This window comes from Rana temporaria, chromosome 1 (genome assembly GCF_905171775.1).
Source record: "Rana temporaria chromosome 1, aRanTem1.1, whole genome shotgun sequence".
Classification (NCBI taxonomy): Eukaryota; Metazoa; Chordata; class Amphibia; order Anura; family Ranidae; genus Rana; species Rana temporaria.
The window spans coordinates 242,545,907-242,571,800 of NC_053489.1; the positions used below are offsets into that span (position 1 = coordinate 242,545,907).

Consider the following 25,894-nt stretch of genomic DNA (forward strand, 5'->3'; position numbering starts at 1 on the left):
ACACATTGTTCCCTCTCACTGCACACACTGTTCCCTCTCACTGAACACACTGTTCCCTCTCACTGCACACACTGTTCCCTCTCACTGCACACACTGTTCCCTCTCACTGCACACATTGTTCCCTCTCACTGCACACACTGTTCCCTCTCACTGAACACACTGTTCCCTCTCACTGAACACACTGTTCCCTCTCACTGCACACACTGTTCCCTCTCACTGCACACACTGTTCCCTCTCACTGAACACACTGTTCCCTCTCACTGCACACACTGTTCCCTCTCACTGCACACACTGTTCCCTCTCACTGAACACACTGTTCCCTCTCACTGCACACATTGTTCCCTCTCACTGCACACACTGTTCCCTCTCACTGCACACACTGTTCCCTCTCACTGCACACACTGTTCCCTCTCACTGCACACATTGTTCCCTCTCACTGCACACACTGTTCCCTCTCACTGCACACACTGTTCCCTCTCACTGCACATATTGTTCCCTCTCACTGCACACACTGTTCCCTCTCACTGCACACATTGTTCCCTCTCACTGCACACACTGTTCCCTCTCACTGAACACACTGTTCCCTCTCACTGCACACACTGTTCCCTCTCACTGCACACACTGTTCCCTCTCACTGCACACATTGTTCCCTCTCACTGCACACACTGTTCCCTCTCACTGCACACACTGTTCCCTCTCACTGCACACACTGTTCCCTCTCACTGAACACACTGTTCCCTCTCACTGCACACATTGTTCCCTCTCACTGCACACACTGTTCCCTCTCACTGCACACATTGTTCCCTCTCGCTGCACACACTGTTCCCTCTCACTGCACACACTGTTCCCTCTCACTGCACACATTGTTCCCTCTCGCTGCACACACTGTTCCCTCTCCCCTCCCACACTGTACCTCTTCCTGCACACATTGCCCCCCTCCCTGTACATACTGTCCTCCCTTACCATACACATTGCCCCCCTCTCTGCACACACTGCTCCCTTTTGATGCACTTGGCAAGTGTTAAAACTGGCACTGGCACATTCACCGGTAGCCGAGTGCCGCCTCCGCTCAGCTGTGCCCTGGGATGCCATAAAGGCCCAGAGTCAGCTGCTCCCTGTTCACACTTAGGGACATAGCACCAATCTGCTGACCTTTCCAACCACTGCTTCTCAGGCAGACAGAACAGCTGAGGCTCCAACTTGTCCTGACTGGAACTAGGTTTCAGCAGCTTGACAAAATGCGCTGGCTGTGGGGTCTCAGCACGGAGTGCTGATTGGTGGCATCTTGGGCACCACTTTCCACAGAGAAGCTTTCATAGTGTGGTCAATGTGTACAGTCACAGTATTGGACCTGCAGTGGCCTCAAACGTGACATGCAGTTATACTCAGCAGGACCTACAGGACCCTGGGATTTTTTTAAAATCTGAGGACAATTATGCGTAATCTAGAGTGGTTGGGAAGTGTGTTGTGAAGAGGGAACCAAAACTTATGGAAACTCTAAATCACAGCTTGTGAAATCTTCCTGTCTTTAGTTTCTTTGGCTGAACAGAGTGACACAAAAGCAGAGGGAATGTAAGTATATGCAATTGGTGGGGCCGGCGTTAAAGTGGACCTTTCCCACAAAAAATATAATTTCCTTGGGCCTCTCGATCTCCCACGTGCATTGGAAAACTGGCTGTGAATCATCAAGAAATCACAGTTGGCTCTCATATCCAAGATGGCGATGTCTGAGGTACACGGCCTTTTAGAAGAATCAGCTGGGGGGAAGACAGTGCTGGACTCAATGGGCTGTTAAGTGTCAAATACCTGGGTGAAGTGCCAAGATGGCGATGTCTGAGGTACACGGCCCTTTAGAAGAATCAGCTGAGGGGAAGACAGTGCTGGACTCAATGGGCTGTTAAGTGTCAAATACCTGGGTGAAGTGCCAAGATGGCGATGTCTGAGGTACACGGCCCTTTAGAAGAATCAGCTGAGGGGAAGGCAGTGCTGGACTCAATGGGCTGTTAAGTGTCAAATACCTGGGTGAAGTGCCAAGATGGCGATGTCTGAGGTACACGGCCCTTTAGAAGAATCAGCTGAGGGGAAGGCAGTGCTGGACTCAATGGGCTGTTAAGTGTCAAATACCTGGGTGAAGCGCCTTTTCTGAGGGAACATGCTGCTTTGTCCTGCATGGGCAAAGCACATGTTCACTTAAAGCTGAACCTTCTGGAAAAAATATCACATTGCAGTGCCCCTCTTTCTCTACCTAAAGGGTAATTTCTTCTTTTGTCTAGGGGTAATGAATAAGTCAAATAATTACCTCTCTTCTTGCAACCATGACAGCCGAAGCTCTTCTTCGATCTCCAGTGCTTCCGGTATGTGGATGGGCTCTCATACTCTATACAAACAGTGCAGGTCCATTGATCCTGAATTGTACATACATCATATAATTTAAGAGCTGGCCAAAGAGAAGCAGGTTTGGGTGGGGGGGAGTTGTACAGTTAGGAGGAATCCTATAGGAGCTTCACAAACTACAAAAGCAATTCAACATTTGCAGTTTTGGGAGGGGGAACTCAGATCTGATCTACATACTTGTTCTGGGTCAATGACCTAGAACACATTGATGCCATTGGATTACCATGACAACTACAATACTAGTATTTTCAGAAAGAGAGGTCATTTCTGCAGCGTTTCATTCTTCCTGTATGAAGGCATATGCTGATATTTAGGTCTAGGTGTAGTTCATGTCCTACCTTATTAGCCATATAATAAATATAATCACATTAAAAGGAAGGTGTAATATGTTTATCTATATTTTTTTCTTTTGTGAAATATTATATATGAAGTAAGATTATGATATTGTATGCTAAATGTTACCATGAACACAGTGCTTTGCATGTGTGTGCCTATCACTCCGTGACTCAGTCAAACAAAATAAAATATTCACAGCTGAACAGTTTTATTCATTTTTACACATTACAATACTTTGGCATCCCTTCCTCAACAGAAACTGCTGTACGTGCAGATTGGAGGCCACCCCTTACTTTCTCTTAGAATACTAAATACATATCTGTTGGCCTAATATTGACATCGCAATAAGTAATAGGTTACTAATTGGTTCATTCAGTTACTACAAACATACAACCCATATAGAGCAGTCAATTGTCTACACTTTGCTGCAATCACAGAGCATCACAAATCAAAATAGACAGGAAATATGACTCAACAACTGATTCTGGAATTAGCACTTGTAATATTTTAAGACCAAAAAAAAATATCCAAATCCTATATAAAAAAATAATATGCCAATAGTAGCAGTCTATTAGCATACAGAGGTAAGGACCTCTTTTACTTTAGTTCCACTTAAAGACAAATATTTATGCGGCATTTAACTCTTCATATGGCCCCAGTGTGCCTTACTGAACAAGCAGAATTAATGAAATGATCTATGTTGTACAATACTATTGTTACACATGTAGTTCATGTGAGCTTCCAGCATATTCTTAAAGTGTCAATAAATCCAAAAATGTATTTTTCCCTTTCTGCTCCAAAATGATTCTATCTAGCAATGTATGGGGAATGTTTGGCCCAGATTCTCAATGGCGTTACGACGGCGCAACACCATTTGCGCCGTCGTAAATCCTAATCTGGCCCCCGGGTATCTATGCGACTGATTCCTAGAATCAGTTACGCATAGATACCCATTAGATCTGACAGGCGTAAGGCTCTTACGCTGTCAGATCTTAAAAGCATTTTTTTTCCCCGCCGCTAGGTGTTGCATCGTCGTTTTCCCCGTCGTCTATGCAAATGAGGTAATTCCTCGAGATTCCCGAACATACGCGCGGTCGACGCTGAGAATTTACGTAGTTTCCGTAGCGTACGCGACGCGTAAGGTTGCCCCTGCTATTAGGAGGGGCAACCAATGTTAAGTATGGCCGTCGTTCCCGCGTCGAATTTAAAAAAAATTACGTCGTTTGCGTAAGACGTCCGTGAATGGCGCTGGATGGCATTTACGTAAACGTCTAAGCAAATGACGTAGGGGCGACGTCATTTAGCGCAATGCACGTCGGGTAATTTACCCGACGGAGCATGCGCAGTACGCTCGGCGCGGGAGCACGCCTAATTTAAATGGTGCCCTCCCCATTTGAATTGGGCGGGCATGCGCTGAGTGCTTTTACGATACACCGCCGCAAGTTTAGAGGTAAGTGAGAATCAGGCACTAACGCTGTAAACCTGCGGCGGTGTAACGTAAAGCACATACGTTACGCTGCCCAGGAGCAACGTAATTGTTTGAGAATATGGGCCTTTGTTTTTACAATTAGGCCTAAAGCACACTGGGTCTGCCTAAACGCACCTCTATGTTAGTCTATAGTCTATATTAAAAGAAACAAAGTACAGTCGCAATCTCGATTCCCTCGTTTAGGCCCCCTGGTGAGAGAACATCATATCAGAATGTCTCTTTGGCGCATAGTTTTTTGAAACTTTTAGCTTCTGTCAGGGACTTTGGAATTTGTTCAATGACCCCATACTGTTAGGCCAATGGTGGATTTTTTGTGAAATTCTGCAAAATGCCGTGGGACACTGTGCATGTCTTTACCACCTTCAATGGTGGTAAAGGGGGTAAGGACGTCCTTCTTTATCTCATATGGGGGTGGCGGGTTTGCTGTGAGTATATGGTAATCCAGCCCTGACACAAGAGAAAGTATAGAACATTATGTATTGTGCTAGGCCGAACACATCTAAAATCTCGTCATTTACACCCCTTGTAAAAAAAACAACCCCTCGTCAATAGAATTTATCGAAAAACTAAAAAGAAGAAATAGCGTAGATAGGGGCCCAGGTTGCCAGGTGCATACAACCTGGGAAACCTTCCTACCACAGATAGGCAGGCAGACCCTCCTTCACCAGGCCACCACTCATTCCTCACGTGAACCAAATGCACTGCCTTAACACCCCAGGTATTTGCTGTATTGTAAAGTTTCTCCCAAAAAAATACCAGACCAGTGTAGCACTTATTTCAGTAACCCAGATGATTACCGTACCACTGAGTAAAGAATCCCACCATGCCAAGCTTGGCTTACCCGTGCAGTCTTCACCAAACACACACATTCCATTTTAAAGTGGAACTTCACTCTTTCAATCAACATTGACTGTTTTTAATCCTTGTGCTGCTAGCATTAGTAAATAGATAAAAAAGTATATCATATTTAGTGTTTTACATTTTTTTTACATTTCTTCAGTTGCTTTGTGGTTTCAATGCCTGGGCAAACAATGTCATACATCCCAGGAGTCTTCAAGAGAGGAAGAGGGGTTTTCCCAGCTAAGCACACCCTCTGGCTGCATGCCTGAGCTAGAGGCAGATGGATTCCAGGAAATATATGCTACATGCCCTTCTGTCCTTATTAAAATTATTATTATTATTATTATTATTAACATACAGGATTTATATAGCGTCAACAGTTTACACAGAGCTTTACAAGATGGGGCAAACAGTACAGTTACAATACAACTCAATACAGGAGGGATCAAAGGGCCCTGTTTGCTAGAGCTTACAATCTAGAAGATTATTTAAGATGGCCAAGACCAGAGGTGCTTTTCAAGGCGATTTCTCAGCAAAATAAAGCATTGAGACATGAATGGATGGGTGAGTTTGATTTGAATATTTTTTTGGTACACATTATTAATATTTAAGTAGCTGCTTTTTTTGAGGTTCGCACAGTCATTGGCGCAGTGGGGTGGAAGGAATCAGAAGGAGCGCCTATTATTCTCTTTTTTTTTACTATTTGTTTAGTACTTGATTTGAATATTAAAAACAAATTAAATCTTGTTTTTGGTTTGCAGTGTAATTATGCTTTAAGATCTAATGCCTAATGCACGATCATTTTTCGGCATGAAAAAAACTAAGTTTTTTAAAATGTCATTTAAAATGTTTGTGTGTGGGCTTCACATCGTTTTTCGGCTTCTGAATGAAATGTCGTTTTTCGTGTTGTAAAAAATGATCGATGTGTGGGCAAAAACGACGTTTTAAAACCTGCGCATGCCCAGAAGCAAGTTATGAGACGGGAGCGCTCGTTCTGGTAAAACTACCGTTCAAAATGGAGTAAGCACATTCATCACGCTGTAACAAACAAAAAAGCGCGAATCGTCTTTTACTAACAAGGAATCATCTAAAAGCAGCCCAAAGGCGAATAGAACTTCCCCTTTAGAGTGCCGTTGTACGTGTTGTACGTCACTGCCCTTGTTCATCATTTTTCAAAAACGATGGTGTGTGGGCAACATCGTTTTTAATGATGAAGTTGGAGAAACGTCGTTTTTTGGACATCATGCTGAAAAATGACATTTTTTTAGATGCCGAAAAACGATCGTGTGTACGCAGCATAATAGTGGTTTGGATAGTGCAGGGAAGAAATAAAAAATGTATTAGGTTTTTATATCAGTCTGTGACCCTAGTGTGAATATTTTCCTTCACTTCTTGTTCTTATGACACCAGTACAAGATAAGTGGATGGGTTGCCACCATGACAGAAAGGCACAGACTGCAATACTGTATGTTTTCACCTATTTCTTGGAAGAAATAAATGGTCTGCTTTTTAGATCTCGGTGCATTTACTATGCACTACTTTCCTATTTACTTTTCCAGACACAAAAAAGCAATACAAACGCATCACAACAGGACATGCACAACAATGCACTGCATAGCAAAAGCACAAATTAATACTACCCTGTACTATTCAATTCAAATTTCTAAGACTGCGTTCTTGATCTTTACGAAATGCATGTCAGCAGCCAAACACAAACGCTTTTGTACACAACACCTAAATGTGGGAGACTATGCTTTAGATGCCAGCTCTGCTTTCTAGGCCAGCCCAAGTCTCATGTTCTAGGTGGGAGTCTATAATGCTGTATCCTAAATACGTCTGCAGAGAAGAAAACATTTAGGCAAACAGAATGTTATATTTAATTTCAGTTTTTACATTTTTTAATGCTGTTACATGCATTTTCATTAGTTAACATCAAATTACTTCATCAGTTCACATGCGTTTATCAATTTTCATCACCCTATGTCAGTTTTCCTCAGTTAGAATTAATTTACTGTAGCACCCTATACCTTAGCTAAATAGGTGCTAAGTGTCATTTTTGTGTAAGCTGCCAGTGCAGGTAAAATTTAAGCAGGCCTATGCTGTGAGCTAGGTCTGTTTCTTTTGATCTGGGGGCAGGGGAGTTGTTTAGTATAGCAGTAGGTGACTGACATGTACTTCAGCTCTTGGGCACCTCCTCTGTTTCCAGGGAGAAGGTTCTGGAAAAGATGCAGGGCAGAGAGCTGGAGTGACATGGGGCGCATGTGAGGAGCTCTGACCAATCCCCAACTAGGATTCGCAGGGGGACAAGCCTCCTACATATACCCATGGTCAGCCTGCTGGGGGGGGGTTGTCGGCTGGGTGAACTGGATAATGGAGTGTTAGACTGTCGTGTCTGAGGGAACCCCTTTCTGGGGGGGTGCACCTCAGGTGGGGAGCCTGGGAGTTGGGAGGGAGCCTCTCCTTATACGGTCATGAAGAGACAGTTGGACAGTTGAGTAAAGTCATTCAGGAAGGATCCAGGGCAGGTGTCGGTAAATGGAAAGCACAGTGGAAAGCTCTGAAAGAGACATGCCAGGGGAGCTGGATGTAGAGCCAGAGGGAGAGACTGTGAGAGTTTGTTGTGTCAAGTCGCTGCAGCAGGATTTGCAAGTCAGACTTGCTGGGATCAGTAGTCCATCTACATTTATTCTTCTAAAGTAAATACGTTGCTGCCACAAAGGGGTACTGCAGACCCTGGCCCACAAGGGGCCAGCAAGTAAAAACACTGGGACTTATTCAGAGTGAGGCCTAGTCATGCTGATGGTGTGGCAGGAGACTAAAATTTGACAGTGAAGTAGTGTGCTGGAAGAAGTGTTCTGAGGTAAAAGTGTCAAGTTTAGGGTCAGCTATCTTATTCTGCTGAGAAGTGTCACGCAGTTACTTTATTCTACAAAGTACAAATTTATCCTATGTGCGCCCCATGTCCCTTTTCCCCAACCAAGTTCAATCCCCTAATAAAAACAAAACAAAACATTGACTGAGGAGTGTGTCTAATGGATGTCTGGCAGCAGGGTGAAATGTGTGGATACTGTAACACGTAGCAACCCTGCGGAACCATCGCTATATTACATTAGTTAAATTTTCTACAAAATAAATAAACAAAAAATGCACTTTCCTAAGTACCGTACAGTAGAACCTCAGATTATGAGCATAATATGTTCCAGGAGAATGCTCGCAATCCAAAGTTCATGCATATCAAAGCGAGTTTCCCCACTGAAGTCAATGGAAACCAAAATAATTCGTTCCGCATTGACTTCAATGGCATGCAATACCGCATTCAACCAGAGGTGAGGGGCGCCGGAGAGCCTCGAAAACGACTGGAAAGGCCAGAGGACACCTCGGCAAACCTCGGAAAGACTCCGATCCCGAGGTTTGCCGAGGTCTGTCCTCTGGCCTTTCCGTGCATTTCCAAAAGGCGCCAATCGGCTATGATATACCTCAGGCCAAACGCGATGTTACTTTAAATCCCACACTCTATATCCATTATAATAAGGTTAAAGTAAGAGTCCCGTAGAGCCCACTCTCACCATGCTGTGGAGTAGCTTGGGATGCTTGTACGCATGTAATGGACACGACAACCCCTCTGCCACTTACAGGGCTCTGCTCACCCTCTACCATTTGCTAATGCTGATGTTGATATAGTTGGGGCTCGCACGCAGGGCCCACATAACCCTCTTACCCCACCCCTTTCCCCTACCCAGTCCCAGTCCTCCCTCCTGTACCGGTGTACCCTCCCTTCTCCCCATCTGCCCGATCTATTGCCAGCTAAGCCCCTGCCTGTGAGCCCCAGATATAGCCTGATATAGCCTTGGGCATCAAACCCCCTGTATTTGTTCACTCTAGGGTCCTGGGGGGACTTGCCCCCTCATGGGTTTGCGGGGACATACTGACCCCGGGGGTTTTCCCGGTGGGTCCTATGCTTTATTCCCTTAACCAGCTGGTTTGGGGCTCCGTGGCCCTATTTCCTCCCTGTAGACCCAGGACATATCCCGTGAATGGTTCCCCTGTGTTATCATTGAGTTGTTGTGCCAACGCACTAATGCATGTCCGTAAGTTTTACTGTGACCTGTTTTACTGTTATACTGGCCCCTCACACATTAATTGTTACCCCCCCCCCCCCCGAGGGGGCCTGTTGCATCTTCCGTTTGTCAGAAACCCCCCCGCCCACCCCACTGTCCCTTTTTTTTATGTACTCACTATCCCCCCTCCTTTACCCTGGCCAAGACTCCCTCAAATTAACAACAGCCATGTGTCCGGCGGCACCCAAGCCTCACGCATCTTACCATTAAATGTGGTTAATGCCGTGATGTACGTAGTACTACCCTCCTTCCTATAGTATTTGTTTTGTTTCTCCCCTCTTCTGTTCCTTTCTCCTTTTTTCCCTGCTCTGCTATTTCTCTTTCTTGTCCCCCCAGGTCAGAGCTCGATTATGGCCCAAAATACCAGTCCCTGAAGGCCGCTACGGAATTTCCACAGTTCAGCCCAACTTCGTCTCCTCACTATGGCTTAGACCTCGTTGAAGTTTAATTTGCACAATATCCATGGGTTTAACTTGCCAGTAAAACGTACAAAGGTATTTCATCTTCTAAAACCTAGCCACATTGACGTGGTATGCCTACAAGAGACCAGGTTTTTTCTCCTCCTCCACCCCAAAATTCCTCTCTCCTCATTTCCCCACCTTCTACGTTGCTTCCGCACCTGAAAAACATAGTTCTAATTGCCTTTCGGCACAACCTCTTATTTTTTTGTACTAAGGAAATCGCAGATCCATCCAGTAGATATTTGTTACTCCAAGGCGCACTAAATGGTGACGTAACTTTGGTAGCCTACTATGCGCCTAACCGCTTCCAACACAAATTTTTCTGACACCTCCTTAACGTGGTCTCCCAGCACTGTTTCGATACTCTCGTTCTTATGGGCGATTCGAACGTAACATTAGATTCCTCAGTGGACAGGAAGTGTGCACAAGGAGCGTCCTTCTCCCATGACCTGGCTGTAGAAGCCCAAATGCGATCCCTCTTGCAATCACACGGCCTGGTGAACGCATGGAGGGAACATCACCCCTGTGATCGTGATTAACCTTTTATTCCAATCCACATGATAGCTTCTGCAGGATTTACCACGTCTTTATCCCCCTGCGACTCATTTCTTACATACATAAGATAATGATCCCTGCCTCTCCATGGTCAGATCACGATCCCATAGTCTTCTCGCTTGCGCTCACTGGCTTAACTGGCTCACCTTATCAATGGTGGCTCAACAACTCTCTCTTAACATCCCAGGACGCCCCCCTTGAACTTCACTCCCACCTCCAGCACTTTTTTCAGACAACGTAGGCTCTGTGATGTCTGATATCTCTTTGTGGGAGGCCCACATGGCCACCATGCGAGCCACTGCATTCAGCCTGCTTCCTCCTGTCAATAGCAAAGGAAAAATAAAATTCAAGAACTCATGGCCCACCTGGTATCCACCAATGCGACATGGAAATCCAACCCCACCCCAGCCAACAAGAAGGCTCACGATACCATTGTCGCGGAACTGGATCTATTATCTACCGACAGAGCCGAAAAAGCCCTGCGATGGGTCAAACACAAATTTAACTTTTGTGCAAACAAACCAGGTGCAATGTTGGCCAGAAAACTCAAGGCTACGGGCCATACCCACCAACCGGTTGACCTTGATTGGGCCGGAGGTGACCTTACTTCCGACCCGACCAAAGTCACAGCAGCCTTCACTGATTTTTTGATCACTTTATACAGGAATCCCCCTTCCTTCCCCTGTGATTTAGCAGATGCCTTTTTCCGTGACCTACATCTCCCCCCTCTCATCTGCGGCTCACACAGCCCTTAATGCAGACATTTTTGAGCTGGAGGTGGCCCAGGCCATCAAAGGCATTAGACTCTCAAATGGCTTCTCCGGCCTATATTACCGGAAGTTTTCCTCCCTCCTGCTCCCCCATCTGACAGCATACTTTAATAGTAGGAAACAGGGAGCTCTGCCTTCCTCTGACTCTTTACAAGCGCACATATCCATGATTCTGAAGACCTCTGTAGAAGCCCATGACCCCCAAGCTTTCCGCCCGATTTGAATGAGGATATGAAATTATTGGGCAAGATCCTGTGTTCACGCATCAATAAACACCTTCGTTCTCTGATTCACAGGGACCAGATAGGCTTTGTGCCTGGTCGTCAGGCTGGAGACAATATTCAGAAGGTGGTTCACCTGATTTCCCTGCTGCACCACTTCAAAATCCTGGGGTTTCTTCTTTCGCTCGACATGTATAAAGCTTTCGATTCCCTCTCGTAGGACTACTTTCGCTACGTGCTCCAACGTTGGGGCTTCGGAGACTCGGTTCTCGTCTCTTCTCTTCCCCTGCGGGCTGCTTATCGCCCCCATTCACCATTTGCTGAGGAACACGGCAGTGTTCTCCTGTTCTCCTTATCCCTGTTCTCTTCAGCCTTGCCCTTGAACCCCTGGCCATGGCTTAGAGCTGATCCGAACATTAATGGCATCCCATACGCAAGCGAATGTTACAGGGTAAATATGTTTGCGGACGATGTTCTTTTGACCCTAACTAACCCAATTGTGTCCCTACCCAATCTACAATCCCTGCTGACGCCATCTCAGGGCTCCATATTAATCCCCACAAAACCACTGCGATGAACATCTCACTTTCAAGCTCCCTGGTCACGCATCTCCAACAATCCTCTTTCCCATACCACTGGTCCTGTTCTACTTTAGAATATTTGGGTGTTAAATTGATCCCCTCTTACTCCTCTCTTTTTTCAGCTAACTACTATCCCCTGTTGCGTACCATTACCGCGCTCATGGCATCCTGGCGGTTCCCCACCTTATCTTAGATCCCTACATTTTTCTTGCGTCTACTCCAGAAAAGGCTTCTCTCGTTTATCTGGGCCAACAAGCGTCCCAGGGTTTCCCGCCTTACCCTTAGACTGAGATGAGGGCTTGAAGTCCCGAACATTGCCAAATACTATCAAGCTTCACAAATCTCCCAGCTTACGATGCTTCAAGCTATCTCCGATACTTCATTCTGGGTTCTCCTGGAAATCCCCAACTGTGCACCGGTCCCCATCTCTGCCCTCTTATGGCTTCTTCCTAAAATGCACCCCCCCTCACTCAGCCCTCTGATGGCCAACAGCCTAACACTCTGGGACTCGGTTCGGTACTCGGATGGGCTCATGTCCACGTCCCTCCCGCTCCTTCCCCTCCTTAATAACTCACTGTTTTGCCCTGGCTTAGAACAACCTCATGTTTTCGCCTAGTGGCCAGCCCATGGATTCTCCCAGGTCTGTCATTTTCTTGGGACTCGCATCTTCCCCTCATGGGCTTTAATCCAAGAGGCTCATGAAGCTCCCCCGGTGGAATTCTTCCGCTATCTTCAACTACGACACTGGATCTCCTCTCTCAGAAGCAATGATGCTTTCCCTACAAGAAAACGGCCTTTGAGCAAATGTGCCAACACTCCCCAGGATCTCCGGGTACCATATCTTTGATTCACTCCTCCCTTAACTCAAGTGGAACTCCAACCTCTTTGTCTTATGTCAAACAGCGAAACTTGGCACACATCGATCCGGCGGACTGGAGCATAGCCTGGTCTAATATTGCGAAATGCTCCTTTAACATAGCTACCTTAGAGGCAGCCTATATGGTACTTCTCTGTTGGTACTGGGTTCCATCCCTTATTGCCAAATCAAACCCATCCTGCAGCGATAGATGCTTCAGGGGCTGTGGTCAGCGTGGAGACGAACTTCATATCTGGTGGTCTTCTGTCCACTCTCTTCCATACATCCCCCCCGCAAGGATGCCAAATTGGCCTTACTCCACTGCCCGATCCCGGGCCTCTTTTCTTATCAGAAAAAGTTAGCCACCTACTTGTTTATCGCTGCAAAGCGTACAATAGCTAGGGCCTGGAAGAAACCTGTTATCTGCTTTAGCCTTCCAATGCTACTAACTGCTATGGCCAGCTATAGATGGGGCGGTGGACACGTTTATGTTTCACCTGTGGTGCTTGTATTGGTCCAGCAGTGCACCAACACCTTTGCAGCCATTGTGCTACATGCTGGGTGTTTGGTGTGCTCCTGCACCTTTGAGGAGGGGTGGCTCCCCTTCAGTCCACCTGCCCTTATCTATCCATCAGAATGCATGTGCCTCCATTGTGGGGACACTCATTGTTTAGTGTTAGGACCACAGATTACAGGGTGCCTTGGCGTGGCTCACGCATGCGTTTGCAAATGCGTGCCGACAAAACCCCTGTTTTTAACGCATAATGTTAGACAGGTTAATTGGTTGTTCTGCGAGCTGGTCAGTAAGTAGGCTTGGTTTTTCCCTGGGCATTCCCCAGGTTTTGTTGTTACCTGGCTGTCTCGTTTGCAGAGGTGAAGAGCACCTTAACGACTCTCATGATTAATGAGACGATGTCTAGTATTCTACCTGATTCCCACGCCAAGTTCCTTAAGGTGTGGGGCCCGTGGTGATCCTACTCTCTTCCAACTTTGCACCCGACCAGCCTAGGCCTCACTAAATGACCTCCTCTACCCTCCCGACCTGGGGGAACCTTGAACCCTTTTCCTACCCAACCTTCCTGCTTTGTACCTCCTTTCCTTTTCTCGCTCTCGCTCTCTCTTTCTTCTCTTTTTTTTTTTGTTTTGTGTTTTATTTTTGTTTTTTATTTTTTTGTCTGTAAGACCCAAATTCTAGTCTTGTTTTCCAAACTTTATGTGGACTAACCCACGCCTTAACCCTGGAGAAATTAATCTACCCTATGTTGACCCCCGGTCTTGGCCGGAGGGCTGTTGATGTTTGACAATTTCTACAATCAAATATACTTTTAATCTGTATTACTAAGATGTGCCATGATATACTTTATGTTTATATCCCCTGCGTGGGATCATTACTGTTGTTCTTACCTCTCAAATATTTCAATAAAAAAAGATTGTACTGAAAGAAAGAGTCCCGATACTAAACCTTGGGGTACACCACTAATAACCATAGACTGTTTAGAGCAGACCTGGGCAAACTACGGCCCGCGGGCCATATACGGCCCGGCGGACCTTTTAATCCGGCCCCCGGGCAGTGTTGCCAATAGGATTGTCCCGATACCGAGTCCGCTAATACCCCCGATACTAAAATAGAATACTTCCCCCCCCTCCCCGCTCCCCCGCCGCCGCCGCTGCCACGTTAATCACCGCGGCGGGGAACATTACAGACAGCGTTTGTTTGAACAGCTGTTTTCCCCGCCGCACATAGACACTCCCCCTTGGACGGATCTGTCCAATCGCGAGCAAGGGGGAGTCACATAGACACTCCCCCTTGCTCGTGATTGGACAGATCCGTCCAAGGGGGAGTGTCTATGCGCGGTGATAACAGTAGGTACGGGGGACAATGGCTGCTGTACGGGGGACAATGGCTGCTGTACGGGGGACAATGGCTGCTGTACGGGGGACAATGGCTGCTGTACGGGGGACAATGGCTGCTATACTGGGGACATGGCTGCTATACTGGGGACATGGCTGCTGTACTGGGGACATGGCTGCTGTACTGGGGACATGGCTGCTGTACTGGGGACATGGCTGCTGTACTGGGGACATGGCTGCTGTACGGGGGACATGGCTGCTGTACGGGGGACATGGCTGCTGTACGGGGGACATGGCTACTGTACGGGGGACATGGCTGCTATACGGGGGACATGGCTGCTATACGGGGGACATGGCTGCTATACGGGGGACATGGCTGCTATACGGGGGACATGGCTGTTATACGGGGGACATGGCTGTTATACGGGGGACATAGCTGTTATACGGGGGACATGGCTGCATTTGGGGACACATTTAAAAAAAAGTATCGGTATTTGGTATCGGCGAGTACATAAAAAAAAGTATCGGTACTTGTACTCAGTCCTAAAAAAGTGGTATTGGGAAAACCCTAGTTGCCAACCGTCCGTAGAATTACGGACAGTACGTAAATAAAAGGCACTTTTTCCCTGTTCGTAAAAGTCCGTAATAAGGGAAATGTGCCCGTAAAAAGATCCAAATGTGAGCCGCAGCGCAGGCAGCGTCTAGTCCTCCTACATTATGCATAGCCTCGCCCTCTTTGACCGCCCAGCCCACCACCACCTGCCGCGCAGCCAATTATCAAAGCGCATTTTCGTGCTAACAACACTGCTGCCAGCCTATTCAAAAGAGCAGCGCGGGGAAACTGAGGAACATCGTAGAATGTGTGGATTCTGTGGAGAGCGGCACCGGCGGGATAGCACACAGCAGCAGATGTAGTGGACACACTGCAGACGCACCCCCACTGTGACGGAAAGTGGACTGAGTGAAGGCAGACGGAGACCGACCAGTGCGCCTGCCTGCCTGCTCTGCCCGCCCGACTGACTGACTGTAGCAGTCGGCCAGCCGCCATGCTGGTGCCCGGACCTGGAGTGTACCCTGGTCTCCACTCTCTTCGTTGGAGTAGGACTCCTCGCGACGCCTGCTGCCTGCCCTCAGTGCCACTGCCCTGGCCTTGTCTGGTGAGTCCTCCTCAGTCCAGCAGCAGAGTGTGAAGTGCTATCCTACCTAGACATCATCAGTATGCTGTGTCCTCCTCCTGTGCCCCTTTCACCTCTCCACAGGTCAGATCTGTGGAGAGGTGAAAGGGGCACAGGAGGAAGACACAGCATACTGATGATGTGAAGAAGTGATATGATAATTTATTTGCAGCCTCTGTGCCATGTCCCCAGCCTCTGTCCCCCTCCTGTGTCATGTCCCCAGCCTCTGTCCCCCTCCTGTGTCATGTCCCCAGCCTCTGTCCCCCTCCTGTGCCATGTCCCCAGCCTCTGTCCCCCTCCTGTGCCATGTCCCCAGCCTCTGTCCCCCCTCCTGTGCCATGTCTATAACAAGTACTCGTACCAGTTGTCCAACAATGGTATTTACTGCTTTTTATAAAGAAATACAATTGATTTTATGCAGTATTGAGTTAAGCCTTTTGGCCCGGCCCTCCAAAATATTTTTAGTTTCTCATGTGGCCCCATCGAAAAAATAATTGCCCACCCCTGGTTTAGAGTATTGCTGTTTCTATACACATTAAACAATTTTTACAAATGTTATATTTTTTTGCCAGAAAGACTATCCTCCTGAGCTGGAAGGGAACCTCACAACCCACTGTAACCACCTGGCTTCTACTGATTAATAATAGCCTACCCCTATATAAGATCACTTTTCATCTACAAAAGTGATCTCCTGTTTGATAAAATATGGAATATTTCTCTTACCTTAGCGCCTCAGGGCTCAGGAACTTAGTCTATGGTGCTGACATTTTTCTTCAGCATGACTCAATAACCTAATGTATATTATATATGTTATATATATTTGTTTTGTTATAAATCAGACCTAAACGTTGAAACTGCACAGATGTCTCTGTAATCGCGTCCAAATGGGGATTGACAGGCGGGAGTGAAATCGTGCAAGTTCAGCTGAACTCGCACGGCTTCATTCCCGCAGCCCAGTGTGAACCTGGGCTCATTGTTTGTGTATATGTAAATCTCAATAAACATATCTTTAAAAGACTGTTTTGAGTATGACTCATTATTTGGTACTCTCTGAATATGGTGTTTTAGCCTGTTTTATATCCATTTACAATTTAATTTTCTAAGCCTATAACTATAACTTCCTTATTAGCCAAATGTGGGGAACTGTGTGAAATGCTTTTGCAAAATCCAAGTATGCTATATCTACAGCCACTCCTTTGTCCTTTTCCTTTGCTGACTATTGCCTAAAATATTATTTTCTTTCACAAAGTTTTTATTGAAAAAACAGAAGAATTGTAAGCAGTGTACAAAATAGGTACAGGTACAATTCTACAGGTACTTAACAACAGAACGTACAGAGGAGTTGTGCCGTCATCTAGGACAAGATATAAAGAACAGCAGTGCCTATAAAATGCAGTCAACATTGTCCTCGGTTGCCAGTGGCAGGGGAGGCAGCCAGTATTGTGTAACATAAATGTAGCGCTACCCCCGAAGGAGCCGCTGGTTAATTTGGGATCAGCGTATTAAGTTACCAAATTCTTCTGTCTAATGGCGATGCTTGTGAGTGTGGGTAAAAGAACAAGTGTCCAGCAGGTAGCGTGAGGTCTTTTTAATGCTTTATTCCAGAGCCAACAAGGCCAACATCAACATGACACACAGTATAGGAAAAAGGTTGATGAGTAGGAAGGACTTGTAGCGTCAGGCCTTGGATATCAAAACATAGAGAGCAAGCCTGCTCTCGGCTCAGATCATTTAAACCTCGCCAGGGTGGGTAAGTGCCCCTTGGACAGGCAATTAACTTGGGCCTGGCAGCCAAAAGGTCGCTCGCAATAATCAGATCACTGGGAGGAAACAATGCCTCTGTCACAGGCGTAGTCAATTTTCTTGGTATAATTGAAGTGTACGGATAGCGAATCCTCCCAGTACATTTTATTCTACAGGATCATCCACTCACAGCAAAAGAAAAAATACCTGTCACGTAGCGCAGTGATCGGATCCCCGGTGGTTCGTCCAGGCCTCACAGACAACCTCTGCACTTAGGCAGAGGCGGCTCTAGGCTTTGTGAGGCCTTAGGCAAAACTTGTGTGGGGCCCCACTCACACCCATGATGGGAAACATAATTCAAAGACAAGGGCCTCTTCCCCACAACCCTGGCCAGTGGTTGTGGGGGTCTGCGGGCAGGGGGCTTATCCGAATCTGGAAGTCCCCTTTAACAAGGTGGCCCCCAGATCCTGTTTTTTAATACCTAAGGGGTGGGGCCACCCGGTAATGTCACCTGCTGAACCCGCCCCCCGTGACGTCATTGACTGAGGGCATGCTGGGTCATTAACGTCACATGGGGGTGGTGTCACCGATATTCACTGGTTGTTAGGGACGCTGGCGGCCCCGCTTCTGAGTCAGGGCTCTTAACGCTGCCTGAGCACAGCAACTTTAAGGTCCCTCAAAACTGGGGTAATGCATTGGGTAGGTTAGGCGGCCGCGAGGCCCCTGTGAGTGTGAGGCCTTAGGCGACCGCCTAATTTGCCTAATTAAAGAGCCGCCTCTGCACTTAGGTTCTCCCGAGCCAATCCCCCACCGTTCAGCCTCCAGCTTAGGATCTGGAACCCAGCAAGCCGCTGGGGTCCCTTTCTTCATCAACGAAATGCTCTGCATGCCCAAAGAGGGGAACTCCTCCGATTGGCTGCTGGGGAAGGATGGTTCCGTCAGAACCCCTATAGCGCCAACTGTTGCCCAGGGGTGGGAGTGTACCCCTGGACATACAGACTGACCCAGGAGGCAGTTCTGAACTGGCACCAGCACAAACTAACAATTAGTGAATGGGAGCAAGTGAAATCTCCCATTCCCCACTAACAAAAAAGGGGGGCCGCTACATAAACAAGACACATACACAACCTATATACACATATTCGCCAGCACACCAAGGATCATTTAAAAAACGTTTTTTAAATGATCCTTGGTGTGCTGGCGAATATGTGTATATGATTTGCTTTCCGGTTCCCAGCCGGTAATCGTTTCAGCACCCTTTTACTTATTGGCCATTTTCCTGGAAGGTGTGCAATTGGAATATTTTTGAGACATACACAACCTATACGCTGTGAATCAAGATGAGCAAAAATTTGAGAGCTGGTTCTCAATTTTTCCAACAAGAAAAGTTCAGATCGTCTGTATGCAATTCCGGCACGCAAAAAAACATGCATGCTCGGAATCAATTCGACGCATGCTCGGATTCATTGAACTTAATTTTTCACGACTCATTGTAGTGTTGTAGGTCACTGCGTTCTTGACGGTCTGAATTTCATAAATTAGCCTCAGCAAAAAGAAATGATAAGGTTCGAAAAAACAACTACGCATATAACTTGATGCACATGGACGTGCTAAAATACTCCTATCTACGTTGGATCTTTCAGCCAGGGGCTAGCAGAAAAATCCAGCATATATGGGTGTAAACAAATTCTATTAGCTAGGATATTCATTCGTTCTGGCTACTGGTAATAATGTATGTAGAACTGCTCTGACGCAGGTTTGAGTTTTTTTTTTATTCTATTGAACAATGCTTTAAATTATAAACCTAAATGCCACTATGTACATGAACAAATTGGCTGGAAAATTTGACATGCACACACGTTAGTGCTGCCAACTGTCTGTAGTTTTACAGACAGTTCGTAAAAACGGGCCCTTTTTCCCCCGTTCGTAAATGTCTGTGGTTGCGGGAATGTGCCAGTAAAAATAGCCGAGATCGATTTGGTTCGGAACTGCGCATGGAGATTGGAGGCAGGGGGAGATTGTGGCACCACAGAGGGGGGTGAAGGCAGGGGGTGTTGGTGGCAGAGGGAGATGGAGGCAGGGGGTGATGTGACTAAATAATTTGCCCTTATTATATCGAAAATAACAGAAATATGTTTTTTTACCTTAATATCTACCTTAAATCACATTGCTATTTGTCTAGCGTACTTGTTTGTAGCCTAAATACTGAAATTTGCACCTAAAAATGTAATATAGTAACTTTTTTGTCAAATGCCAGTAAAAACGTGTAAATTTCGGGTGTCGTGCCAGTAAATTTCAATCTGGTAGGTTGGCAACACTGATACATGTGCGTTTATATGTGTGAGTATCACCTCTCTGAGCACAGGTTTAAGGTTTTTTTTTTTTCTCTTGAACAACGCTCTGAAATACAAACCTAAATGCCAATGTACCTGAACTCATTGGCTGAAATACAGCTACATTTAGAGGCATGAAAAGGAATCAATCCAATTTCAACATCCCTCTTTTTTAAACCACAATTGCCTGTCTAATATTTTACAGATCTTAAAGCAAAGACTGTATTAAAATATAACCCTTCATATTGTTGTAATGTTTCTCTGTTACATGAAAAAAAACATTGTTTGTTTCCTAGTTATAATTTTTTTTAGATCTCCTTTGTTTCAGCTAAATTCGATGTATGTCAGGCGACCATGTCATAGTGATACTTATCATTATAGCAGGGGTTTCCAAACTTTCTAAACAAAGGGCTAGTTTACTGTACTTTGGACTTTGGGGGGGCTGAACTGTGTCAGTGGGAGGAATAGTGCCCTATCAGGCCTTGTACACACGGTCGGACAAAACCGATTAGAATGGTCCGATGGACCGTTTTCATCGGTTCACCTCTGAAGTGGCCGTACGGCCTGATATGTGTACACACCGTCAGTCCAAAATCCGAGCGGGTCAGAACGCGGTGACATCAAACACACAACGTGCTGAATAAAACGAAGTTCAATGCTTCCAAGCATGCGTCGACTTGATTCTGAGCATGCGCGGGTTTTGAACCGATGCTTTTCGGTACTAACCATCGGTTTGGTCCGATCGGGCAGCGGTCCATTGGTTCGGTTTTGAAGCATGTTTTAAAATTTTGGACTGTAGGAAAACAGACCGATGGCCTATACACACGGTCGGTTTGGTCCGATTAAAATGAACTTCGGTTCATTCTCATCGGACCAAACCGACCGTGTGTACGGGGCCTCACTGGTGCCAGTGGGAGGAATAGTGCCCCATCACTGGTGTCAGGGTGAGTAATAGTGCCCCATCATTGGTGTCAGTGGGAGGAATAGTGCCCCGTCACTGATGTCAGGGGGAGTAATAATGCCCCATCATTGGTGTCGGTGGGAGGTAGAGCTGCACGATTCTGGCTAAAATGAGAATCACGATTTTTTTTTTGCTTAGAATAAAGATCACGATTCTCGCGGTGTAACATCTTCTTTAACATTATACAAAAAAATCGGGCTAACTTTGCTGTTTCGTTTTTTTTTTTTTTCATTCACTAAAGTGTATTTTTTTAAAAAAATTGCATTTGAAAAACCGCTGCGCAAATACGGTGTGACATAAAATATTGCAACAACCACCATTTTATTCTCTAAGGTCTCTGCTAAAAAAAATATATATATATATATCATGTTTGGGTGTTCCAAGTAATTTTCTAGCAGAAAATTATGATTTTTTTTACTTTTTTTTACTTGTAAGCAACAAATGTCAGAAAAGGTTTGGTCTTTAAATGGTTAAACTTCCTTCATCTACACGCTGAGTTCTTTCCTTTGATAAATTAACGAAAAGATACTTTGTTTCCACTTATTTGCATGTTGTATTAAAACTTGGCAGGCTGCCTGGATTTAGTTTTCCCAGCTGTGAGAACTCTCTGCACTTGTTAGAAAGATCGTAACATGCTGAAGATCGGAAAGGGAAAAAGATTGCAATTAATCGTGCAACTCTAGTGGGGGGAATAGTGCCCCATCATTGGTGTCAGTGGGAGGAATAGTGCCCCGTCACTGGTGTCAGTGGCAAGAACTATGCCCCATTATTGGTGTCAGTGGGAGGAATAGTGCCCGCTCATTGGTATTGGTGGGAGGAATAATGTCCCATCACTGGTGTCAGTGGGAGGAATAGTGCCAGCTCATTGGTATTGGTGGGAGGAATAATGTCCCATCACTGGTTTCAGTGGCAGGAATTATGCTTCATTATTGGTATCAGTGGGAGGAATAGTGGCCCATCATTGGTGTCGTTTGGAGGAATAGTGCCCCATTACTGGTGTCAGTGGCAGGAATGTTTTCTTTTATTGTTGATGTTAGTGGCAGTATTTATGGTCAATTGTTGGCGTCAGTAGGAGAAATAGCTCCTCATATAAGTGGGAGAAATAGTGCCCCAAGAGCCAGACAAAAGCAAGCAAAGGGCCACATCTGGCCCCCAGGCTGCAGTTTGGAGACCACTGCTTTACAGTGCTAAACTGACCTGACATTTCTTATAGACTGTCTGCAAAGACATACTTTTAAATTGTTTTTCCTTTTTATTCTGTTAATTAAACTGTGGGTTTAGACAGTGAATCACCCCTATCATATTTGTCCCTTTTTCTTTGTTCTTTGGGGTCTGCTGAATATACTAGAGTCATGAAGCTCACAAAGTTAACATAACAGAATCATAAGTTATAATGATTTATTTTTGCTAAATCCAGGGCTTTTTTTCAGCAGGAACGTGGGGGAGCGCAGTTCCAGGACTTCCCAAACTCCAATGAGATTTGAAAATGAGTCAGATGGTTGCAAATACTGGGGTAGATTCAGCAAGCAATTACGCCTGCGTATCCATAGATACGCAGCGTAATTGCTAAGTAGCGCCGGCGTATCAACTTTCTGTATTCAGAAAGCTCGATACGCCGACTGTAGCCTAAGATACCACTGGCATAAGGCTCTTATGCCGTCGTATCTTAGGGTGCATTCTGATGCTGGCCGCTAGGTGGCGCACCCGTAGTTGTCAGCGTAGAGTATGCAAATTGCATACTAACACCGATTCACAAACGTACACACGGACGGCGCTCATTTTTTACGTAGTTTGCGTACGTCGTTTTCGCCGTAAGGCTGCTCCTGCTATTAGGAGGCGCAGCCAATGGTAAGTATGGACGTCGTTCCCGTGTCGCGATTTTCAAAATTTGCGTCGTTTGCGTAACTCGTTCGTGAATGGCGCTGGACGCCATTTACGTTCATGTCGAAGCCAATGACGTCCTTTCGACGTGATTTAGCGCAATGCACGTCTGGTCATTTTCCCGACGGAGCATGCGCAGTACGTTTGGCGCGGGAAGGCGCCTAATTTAAATGATCCACGCCCCCTACGGGATCATTTAAATTACGCGCGCTTACGCTGGCCCCTTTTACGAAACGCCGCCGCAAATTACGGAGCAAATGCTTCGTGAATGAAGCGTAGCTCAAGTAATTTACGGAGGCGTAGCGTAAAAACGGTACGCTGTGCCACCGTACCAGTGCGTGCCCCTACCTGAATCTGGGCCAATGATCTTTATCCTTGTGTTAAAGGGACAAATATGCTTCTTCTCCATATATTTCCAATACTTAATGGTCCAATAATTCCACTTTTTTCCTTGTTCATGAAACAATTCCTTCCTGTGTATTTTTCAGCCACCTTATAAGATCCTTCTGTATACTCCATGAACCTCTCCTCTTTCCCCTCACTTCCCTTTGTGCGTAATAAGCAATTCATGTTAGTTGTAGTCATGTGCATTGCTCTATATGCACACTACAAATCCCACATTACCTAGTGCATCTCTGGATTGGGCAAGAATAGGTGGCGACAGGGGCGGACTGACAACTCATGGGGCCCCTGGGCGATAGAAGATTATGGGGCCCTCGGGCTTACAGATGGCCACCACGCCAGGAGGCATTGCATAGGCAGGGCAGCTAAAATCTCAGGATTTTCACATGAAAAGCATGTTGGTTTTGGACATATCAGGGACAGATTTTTACATACTGTCCCTGGTTTTATTGAGCCTGGCAACCCTGATGGGGCCCCCTAGTGGCATGGGGCCCTCGGGCAGTGCCCGAGAGGGCCAATGGTCAGTCTGCCCCTGGGTGGCGAAGTTCCAATATACGGTGAGACCATGGAGAACAAACGTAGTCACCCTCTATCAGGAAGTCGGAGCACAGAAAAAAAAAAAGGAATTTGGAGATTTGGTAAAGGTTGAGGGCAATAGAAGGGACTTTTTTGAATTCCCGAATACATAGTTCAATAAAATCTTTTTTTTTTTTTTTAAACCAGAGTGTGGTGTTACTTTAAAGTGATGTGAATTGAGGTGGAAAGGAAGTAAGTACAATGTGCTTTTAACTTGCCTTTGTTCTACACATTTATTTGGTGTGTCGCCAGCTTCCAAACAGCATTAATCCCACACGCCTATGCTTCTATGTACTATGAACAAATGTCACTTACCTCTCTCACTGGAGTCTCCGGAGCAGGCTGTAAGTTCTTCCCAGTATCAAATGTTTTTTCCCATGCTTGTAGCAGTCCACATACACGATAAGAGAAGCATTGTGTGCTATTATCTAATAATTGTTGTGTAGGTCTGACTGGAAAGCTGAGACCTCAATACACTATGCTGTCTTTCTCTGTCACTGCTCTCACACTCTGTCTGCTGGCCCTCCTCCCTTATTGCCTTCTTATCTCTCCTTCTCCTGTGTTTACCTTCATTGCTTATGTATACATCTCTTAAAAAATTGACAAAAAGTCATTTTAATGCTGCTACAAAGCAGAGCAAAAGACTTTCTTCCTAACCGAAGAATGACTTAAAATGACAAAGTCAACGTCTCCATCCCCCTGCCCGCCCCTCCTCTATAACAACTCTGACTCTCTCTCCACCCCTCGCTCTCTCGCGCACAGTACAGAGAGTCCATTCAGCTTCTAGAAAGAACAAGGCTTTTCTTATCAGCTAGCAGAACAAATAGCAGTCTCACAAGCTTGACTCTGGGGGTCCCACTGTCCCAGGGGAGGGAGGCCTGTGACTTACAGGTGGGTGTTGCTAATAGGGCTTGTCACTGCAAGAAGAGGGTGATTATTAGAACCGTCTCATACAAATATGACCTGTTTAGTACAGATCCACTACTAGGAGGGCATGAACAATTCATCAATAAGTACAAGTACTATTCCACACGAATTGTGGCCTTGCTGAGAATATAATATGTTGTCTCGTCACTCATATATCATGTGCTGTGACCATAAATGCCTTGTACACACGATTGGAATTTCCGACGGAATTTTTTCATCGGATATTCCGACCGTGTGTGCCCCATCTGAGTTTTTCCATCCGAAATTCCGACGGATTTAGAAAGAGAACATGTTCTCTTTTTTTCCGATGAAATACCGTTCGTCTGTATGGAACTCCGACGGAGAAAAAACCATGCATGCTCAGAATCAAGTCAACGAATGCTCGTAAGCATTGAACTTCATTTTTCTCGGCTTGTCGTAGTGTTGTACGTCACCGGGGTTTGGACATTCGGAATTTGGTGTGACAGTGTGTATGCAAGACAGCTTGAACGGAGTTCCGTCAGAAAAATCGTGTGTACGGGGCATAACTGAAATGTAATGTAATTCTGTTCCTGTTGAAAATAAAGAATTTATATAGAAAAAAAGAAGAAGGTGATTATTAGAATTGTCTTCTACAAATATGACCTGTTCAGTACAGATCCCCCACCAGAAGGGTGTAACGCTCCTGCGTATGAGTTTAATTATGATTTAATTGGATCTCAGCTGCGGAGGTTTCTCAGGGTTAAACCACTACTTCACTCTCTTGTATGGTCAAAGAGTTTAGGGTTTAGTTCATCACAACCTCTATTTAGAGAATCAACCTAATCATGAATGCTTATTAATTCATAAGCTATGTATAAGCAGATGCAATTAATTAGGAATAATGTTCATAAGTGACTGTTTAGGTAAATAGCTAGGCTGTGACTTGAATACAGGCAGGATTAATGCATGAGTCTATGGCAAAATGATATAAGTAATGAAAAACCGGCAGTAATAACTTGCAGTACTCAGATAAGTAACCAGGAAAGTTCTGACAAGCAATGTAATATTTTAGTAAGCCAAGTCCTATAGGTAAGCACAACAGGCGGATCACAGTATGACTGTATAAGGTATTATGTGTAATATTATGTGTAAGATACTTGCGGTTCTGAAGACCATTCCAGGCTGGGTTGTGTTCCCAGGTTGTGACTGGCTGTGGGTAGAAGTCCAGGCTGTAGGTAGAGATGGCTCTAGGTGGAGATGCCTGTAGCTGGAGATGGCTGTATTTGGAGATAGCCTGAGCGTTAGGGCAGTTCCTGGTGTGCTGATGGCTGGGGCTGAGAGGAGCTGTTGATGCCAAGAGGGGTCTCCAGGGTCCAGGTAGTGGCGGTCCAGAGGTCCTGTCAGCGATTCCAGGTGACGGCAGGAGTACAGCAAAATAGCAGCACATCCTGCCGTCATTACTG

The 25,894-nt window shown here is 45.8% G+C and overlaps 1 protein-coding gene across 2 annotated transcripts in view; it reads right to left on the reverse strand.

Annotated features, from left to right (window-relative positions):
• Positions 1-24,242, reverse strand: part of GAL3ST1 (galactose-3-O-sulfotransferase 1) — a 79,293-nt gene extending 55,051 nt beyond the window's left edge. Inside the window, exon 1 of one of the 2 annotated variants that reach the window (XM_040352080.1) lies at positions 23,859-24,242. Coding sequence is in view for 1 of the 2 variants with exons in the window: in XM_040352073.1 (XP_040208007.1) it covers positions 2,300-2,374 (75 nt within the window). In the remaining variant the exon portion in view is untranslated. Of the gene's footprint in view, positions 1-2,299; positions 2,392-23,858 lie in introns of those variants that run through there. The other variant, XM_040352073.1, reaches the window with a different exon arrangement.
• Between the last annotated feature and the right edge of the window lie 1,652 nt (positions 24,243-25,894).